We start from the raw sequence: 7,810 nt of genomic DNA on the forward strand, positions 1-7,810 counted from the left end.
CAGAAAGGGACCCTCCTATCCTAAAAAATTAAGCCATCAGGAATAATGGAAAAAAACAGAGAAAACTAAAAAACTGCCAAAACAAGTGAAAAACCCCACACCAAAAAACACACCCAACTTTCAAGAAAAAAAAAAAAAAAGAAGAAAAACACAGAGATCACAAGGCCTACAACTGTTTGTTTTCTATCAAAATGAGCACAGGTTGAGATACCTCCAAGTGGCTTCTCCAATTCAATTTATACAGTACCACCTCGTGCACTGGGCCCTCAGGACATGTGAAAAATAGTACTTAAATGATCAGGCAGCATTCATACACAACATTTATGAAGCCTATACACTTCTAGTCATACATACGATTATACGGAAATGATGATCTAAAGCTAGTCAAATAGTTTAGAAATCCTTTTGCAAAGTCCAGGTTCACCCTCACTCAGATGAGCAAATGTGAGATTTGAGGATGCATTGCTGACATTAGATGATAGCCAGCTTTTCCAGATACAGCTTTTCTCTTGTATTCATCGATGACAACAGTAAGCTCCCCAACCCAAGATACCAATCCTGTACAAACAGGCCTAAGCACAGTCATCTTCCTGTATACAGCAGCCTCTCTCAGAAGCAGTCATCACTGGGATCACAAAGGCTCCATATTATCCACAGGCAAAAGCATGAACAAAAGGTAGCAGAAGTGTTGATTTTAGTTAAGTCTTTTTTGTTTCAATTACTGCTCTTGGCACTCCAGCAGCCCTTCAATTATTACACATTTAAAGCTATACCAGCTGCCTCATTCTTTGCCCAGTGTTTCAAGAAAATTAAGCTTACACAGTCATGCCACACATAAATGCTTGCGTGTATACAATGAACTTTGAACTCATTAGTCAGTTTTGACCAAATCAACTAAAACAAATCTCAACCAAGAAATCTCAAAGATAATCAACTACTTATAATTTTTGCAAAAATATACTTGTCCCTCATACTCGAGCAGCTGAATACCCCTGCAGAAAAAAACTGAACTTAGGCTTTAATCAAACATCATGCAAAACAGAAAAAAAACTAATCATCTAGTTATTCTTCAGCACTAAAACTGAGACAAATCCATAGGAAACGAGCCATTACTAGTTAGTCCCGGCATCAATTAACCACTTCTGTCATTTGCATGACTTTTTCTTTAGGGAAAATCACCTTTCTGTTTTTGCATGTATCCCTGCCATCCAGCACCACTTCGCTGATGAGGGACTGAGGCCACAACACAGGCAGCATCAAAAACATTCTGGTTTTCTTGGATCTCCAGCAGATGTGTCTTAAAGTCACATTCACATAAGCCACACATCAATATTAGACTAGGGGTTGTACTGTAGCTATTACACAGTGCTTCACAATTTGAGAAGACTGTTTAAGGCCTCTAATCTGTTATTTCCTTCCTCTTTTTCTTTTGCTAAACAAGTACAGTGTTTGACATCATTTTGCAGAGTGAGCAGTGCTTTATTCCATTAACTTCAGTTAATAGACTATTCATAAAGCAAAACACTATCCAACAGGATTACCAGAAAAGTCATTTACAGTGACTTTTCATATACCTCCTTGATCACTGTAATCCCCCACTCACCTGCTTGGATACTCAAGTCTAAATTCTCTCTATAGGACCAACTGACATCATTTTACACACTTCCAAGGAAGGGGTAGATAAAGTTTTAAGATGAACTTGTTATCTGCCAGAGATTTACAAATTAAATTATCTTTAAATCCAAAAGTAATGCTTTCCATCAAAATATCATCAAGATCATCAACACAGTACTGAAAAACCCCCTCCCATTTTATCAAGCTACTGAGCATATTTATAGTAACAGGCAGCATGTTTCCAGTTCAAGATCTACTTACTCCAACGAACTCGATCTCATCTTCACTTTCAGAAGTTGGTGATTTACTATCGTGAATGTCGACAGAGCTACAAGACTCCATTATCTAAACAGAAACAAGCCAAAACATGCTTCATCATTTTATTTTGTAGTTTTCTTTAACTACACAGCATTTTCCATTTTATACCTACTTTGGCTTTACAACCTATATGCACTCAACCAGCATCTCTGTATCATTCACTGACAATTATTCCCGATTATCAGGAAGAAACTCTTTACTGTGAGGGTGGTGAGACACTGGAACAGGTTGCCCAGAGAAGCTGTGGATGGCCCATCCCTGGAAGTGTTCAAGGCCAGGCTGGATGGGGCTTTGAGCAGCCTGGTCTAGTGGGAGGTGTCCCTGCCCATGGCAGGGGGGTTGGAACTGGATGATCTGTAAGGTCCTTTCCAACCTAAGCCATTCTATGATTTTTGGTAATGTTAGAATAACTGGTAACAATCTTGACTCGAATCACAGTACAATTTTTTTCCAAATATGCAAAACGTGGCCTGACCTACAAAGCATCCCAATACCTCTAATTCCCCCAGCAGCCACGGCTATAGCATACCGCCAGAGCTCAATAACACACTTAAATTCAAAAACCTTAGCGATTGCCGAGACATTACGGAGCCCTGGCCTAACGCCGCGCTACCGTCACAACACAGAGGGCGGTTTACAAACAGACGCGGGGGCGAGCTGAGGCACAATCAGCAGCTACAGGTATTTCTGATGCCTTTGGCCGCTTTAGGACTGCAGCAGCGCCAGAAGGCTTGAGCTCCTTGCTTCAAAACAAGCGCCCTCCTGCCAAACCGAAGGCGTCCGTGAGGGGCGCGGAACGGCGGCCGGCCTGAGGGCGGGCGGCCCCGGCAGGGCGGCTGTGCTGACTCACGTCCCCATACCCGCACCAACGCCCCCCCCAGCCCCGCCGCACACCGCTCGGCCGCCGCGGCTCCCGGTGAGGAAGAGGCGGCCTCGCCGGGGGCCCGCTCCTGGCCCGGCCGCCCGACGGCGGTCGGGTCGCTAAGCGACAGCCCCCGCGCCCTTCACAATGCCCGTCCCCGCTCACCCCGCCGCCAGCACCCGAAGGCACCGCAACGCCCCGACCCAGCGCGCCTCCGCTTCCTCTTCAACCCCGGGGGCGGCGGGGAGGGGAGAGGTGGGGCGGGAGCGCAGCACGGCTTGCCGGGATTTGTAGTTGCCGCCTGCTTCGCCTGGCTCCCCCTCCTCCTCCGCCCCCATGGCGGGTGCTGCCGCTACCGCGACCGCGCCATGGCACAGCCCCCCGACTCCCAGCGGCAGCGTTTCGGGGCTCTTTCCTTCAATAACTTCCTGCCTCCCCTCTTCCGCCTTCAGTTGGGTTGCACGGAGTTCCTGCTGGAAGGGGGAAAACCCACACGCCGCTTCCGGGGGAGGAGGAGGAGAGTGGCGGCCATTGGCGCTGACGGGGAAGGGAAGGCGGGAAAAGCACTGAGGCGGCGGGGGCGGCCCTAGCGGGGCGAGGGCTCCGGTCGGTCCCGTGTCCCCGCTTCAGCCTGGCGGTTTGCAGCCCACCTCACCGGCTGCTCGTCCAGCCCAGGTATCAGCGGCCGGTCTGCAAGGATCTTATGGGAGACGGCGCCAAGGGCCTTAGCGAAGTCCAGATAGACGAGGTCCATTGCTCTCCCCTCATCTACCAGGCCATTTGCTTTATCATAGAATTTTATCAAGTTGGTCAAGCATGACTTCCCCTTGGTGACGCCATACTGAGGACTCCTGATGATTTGCTTGTTGCTGAAGTGCCTGGAAATGGCTTCCAGTATTAGCTGCCGCCCATCACCTTCCCAAGGTTCAAGGCGAGCCTGACCGGCCTGGAGTTCCACACATCCTCCTTCTTGCCCTTCTTGAAGATGGAAGTGACATTTGCTTTCCTCTAGTCCTCAGGAACCTGTCCTAGACGCCATGACCGATCAAAGATTGTTGAGAATGGCCTTGCAATGACATCTGCCAGCTCCCTCAGCACTCATGGGTGCATCTTGTCAGCACCACGGGCTCGTGTGTCCAGTTTGCTTAAGTATGCCCTGACATGATCCTCTTCCACTAAGGGTACATCTTCCTTGCTCCAGCCTTTCCATGTGGTCTCTGGGACCTGTGATTCCTGAAGGCCTGTCTTGCTAGCAAAGAATGAGGCAAAGGCAGCACTCAGTAACTCAGCCTTTTCCATGTCCTATGTTACCAGGTCACCCATCTCATTTAGAAATGGGCCCACATTTTTCCTAGTCTTTCTTTTGTCACCTATGTACTTACAGAAGGCATTCTTGTTGTCTTTGACATCCCTGGCTAGATCCAATTCCAGTTGGGCTTTAGCTTTTCTAACTTCATCCCTATATGCTTGAACAATGTTTCTTTATTCCTCCCAGGTTACCCATCCTTGCTTCCACCCTTTGTATGCTTCCTTTTTGTGTTTGATTTTGACCAGGAGCTCCTTGTTCATCCATGCAGGCTTCCTTGCATTTTTGCCTGACTTCTTTCTGTTCACTGTGATGGAAGTGCTCATGAGCTTGGAGGAGGTGATCTTTGAATATTAACCAGCTTTCTTGGGCCCTCTTCCCTCAGGACTCTTCCAAGCAGATCTTTGAAGAGGCCAAAGTTCACTCTCCTGAAGTCCAGGAGACTACTTTTTACACTCCTCCTTCCCCTGAGGTTTTTGAGCTCCACCATGTCATGGTCAATGCAGCTAAGGCTGCCATTGAGCTTCACATTTCTGACAAGCCCCTCGTTGTTGGTATGTGGTCCAGCAAAGCATTAGTCCTCGCTGGCTCCTTTATGACTTGGAAGAAGTTATGAGTGCACTCCAGGAACCTTCTGGATCGCTTATGCCCTGCTGTGTTGTCCCTCCAGCAAATATTTGGGTGGTTGAAGTCCCCCATGAGGACCAGGGCTTGCGAATGTGAGGCTGCTCCTATGTGTCTGCCTCATCTGCTTGTTCTTCCTGGTTAGGTGACCTATAGCAGACACCCACTGTAATGTCAACTTTACCTGTCCTCTCTTTAATCCTCACCCATAAACTCATTCAGTTCCTCATCTATCCCCAGGCAGAGCTCCGTGCTCTCCAACTGCTCTTTCTTATAAAGCACAACTTCCCCTCCTTGTTTTCCTAGCCTATCCTTCCCTGTATCCCTTCATTCTAACACTCGAGTCATGGGAGCCATCCCACCATGTCTCTGCAATCCCAACAAGCTTGTAGCCCTGCAACCGCACACAGATCTGTATCTCATCATGTTTATTGCCCATACTGCATGCGTTAGTATACAGGCATTTCAGAGAGGCACCCCAGCACGTTGGCTCCCTAGAAGGGGATTGGAGGATTTCTCCATCATGGTACCTTGCAGGCATTTCCTTGCTTATATACAAGTGCTGGAGGTGACCCCGCTTAAGCCCCATTTTGTTGATTTTGTGATCTGTTCCTGTCACATGATCCCATGCCCTTTGCTCATGTCCATCACTCCCTCACAGGGCTACTGGTCACTTGCTCCCTCCCCCTTCATTCTTAGTTTAAAGCCCTCATTATGCAGCTGGCCATCCTACTGGCAAAAATAGCTTTGCCCTGCTTAGTGAGGTGGATCTCATCTCTCTCAAGCAGACGGTGACCTGCAAGCCGGGTCCTGTGGTCATACAACTCAAAACCTTGTCGCCTACACCAGTTCTGCAACCAGTTATGGGCTTGTTGTCTTCGTGCTCTTCTCCTCATTTCCCCTCACTGACAGGATCAAGGAAACATCACCCGGGGCCCCCATGCCCATGATTCTTGCTATTTATTTGCTACTGCCCTCCTGCTTCATCATATTGTTGCTGGTAAAGTTGGTATGAATCATCTTTTTTCAATGCATTGGCTTTGAGTAAGCTGAACAGTGCAATGTCCCCTTTGAGTTGTGTGTTTATATACAAGAGCTGCTTGCACACAAACAAAGCACTTACCGAGTTCTATATATATAGGAGAGAAGGAATTCAGGGTTGCATGTTAAAGTTTGATGCTATGGGAGCTTTGTGAATAAACGGCTATCAGAAATAACATATCACATGGTATTTAATGGCAGTGTTAATGTAGAGCACTTATTTTTCTTGTAAACAGAGTTACTAATGTTAGTTTCACGTCTTCTTCCATATATGAATGAAAAAATAGCTTTATGATAGAAGATAGACATAGCAAGGTGCTGAAAGGCAGAAAAAAAAATAAAAAATCACGCAACAGCTGAAATAATTTTTTCCGTGTATTTCCTGGATTTGAGGTGTTAACTCATAATTATCCCCTTCTGTGAGATGTGATTCTTGGGTTTTTGTTTTCTACTGTTTGACTGCTAATTAAAACATACTAGTTAACAAATTTGTACAACTTAATCACTATTGTTGGACTGTATGAACAACACTGACTTGAGCATTTTTATTTCATTATTAAAATTGGAAAATTAAAGTCATTGTTGCTGCCTAAACTTTCATATTTTGCATTTATAACTTAAATTTGCTAACAGAACATTGATAGCAGCCATTCTGTTTGTAGCTTGCATTTGCACTTAATTACTTTTGATTCTTGAGAACAGATAATATGAGGCGCAATAGTAACAAGTTACTAGAACAGCAGAGTGGCATTATTTTTCCAATCTCTGATACCTGATGAAAATAACACTCATTTGAATATGAATTTTTCAGTTGTAATTCATGTAAGTGTTTACTCTTGCAATGACCCATCCAAACATCATCCTCGTATTTAAACAATACAGGTAAGGGAATTGCCGTGCAATCCTGTCAGCATTTATAATATGCTAACAAAACTCTGGATTCTAAAATTTGAGTGTTTCAGCTAATTCCTGTGAAAGCACAGGCTTCCCAGCTTATGTCAGCTTGGGAAAGTTCTTGTGCGTTTCATAGAGAAGAGAAAAGATGTGGCCTGCTGGACTTCTTGGCTGGGAGGCCACCTGCAAGGCACATTCACTGTCTAACTCGGTAAGAGACATGCTCTTCGTGACCTGAGATCTCCAAGTCCAAACCTTCAGACAAAGTCTGCAGATCACATAGGATGCGGAAGCTTTTTCCGACCAGACCGTCTTATGTAAACTCAGTAACGCTCTCTAGCAACCAAATTCACATGTTCATTATGTGCCCTTAATTATTTTCTTTTATAGAATTTAAACATATTTCAACCTCCTTGTTTCTCTCCTTGCTTCTTAAAGTGAGTGAAACATTGCCTTTTTAACCATTGATTCCCCTTTTGTGTCAACGTTGTCTACTGTCACTCTTGATCTAGAAAATTTAGATGTCATGTGGTTTGCATGTTTTTGACTCTTAGCTATATATTGTAAGAGGAGATATGAACTTGACATGCATTAAAACCCCTGATTTATTCAATAGCATACTTTTTCAGTAAGTCTTTTATCCCATTTTATCCACATATCTTAATATTCTTCCCTCCTTAGAAAGCAAGTGTTCTTACTGAGCTGTTCATAGTAAACAATAACCAAATTCTTTTTCATGATAATCTTAAAATTCAATCTAAAATGCAGTAATAGAAATAAATAGTTCAAATTTTAAGTTTTAGTATTGCTTACCTTTTCAGTACTACACCTGTAGTTACTAAATGCTGTAGTCATATTGCTGTTAGGTTTTCCTGCAGTTGCTGTTGGCTGCCTCCAATTCTGAGTAATGCAATGATGTGTCCTCTGGCACTCATATCAAAAGAATTTTACACTTTGTGACAGCACACATTTACACATCACCAATTAATTTTGATTTTAGTGCAAATGTTGGGAGAAGCAGCATTAGACTGCTCTGCTCTCCCTACAGGAGAGATGAGGAGGGACTCTTTATCAGGGAGCATAGCATTGGGATGAGGGGTAACGGTTTTAACCAGAAAGAGGATAGATTTAGGTTAGATATTAGGAAGAAA

The 7,810-nt window shown here is 44.8% G+C and overlaps 1 protein-coding gene across 2 annotated transcripts in view; it reads right to left on the reverse strand.

Moving 5' to 3' along the window:
- The window catches only part of LOC128907440 (E3 SUMO-protein ligase ZNF451-like), a 53,120-nt gene extending 49,881 nt beyond the window's left edge, over nt 1-3,239 (reverse strand). For both annotated transcript variants that reach the window (XM_054196343.1, XM_054196342.1), the window contains exons 1-2: nt 2,960-3,239; nt 1,876-1,959 (exon numbers count right to left, since the gene is read on the reverse strand). In XM_054196343.1, the coding sequence (XP_054052318.1) occupies nt 1,876-1,956 (81 nt within the window). In that variant the 5' untranslated portion in view covers nt 1,957-1,959; nt 2,960-3,239. The remainder of the gene's footprint in view (nt 1-1,875; nt 1,960-2,959) is intronic.
- Nucleotides 3,240-7,810: the final 4,571 nt, after the last annotated feature.

The sequence above is a fragment of the Rissa tridactyla genome, chromosome 3 (assembly GCF_028500815.1).
Source record: "Rissa tridactyla isolate bRisTri1 chromosome 3, bRisTri1.patW.cur.20221130, whole genome shotgun sequence".
In the NCBI taxonomy this organism is placed as follows: Eukaryota; Metazoa; Chordata; class Aves; order Charadriiformes; family Laridae; genus Rissa; species Rissa tridactyla.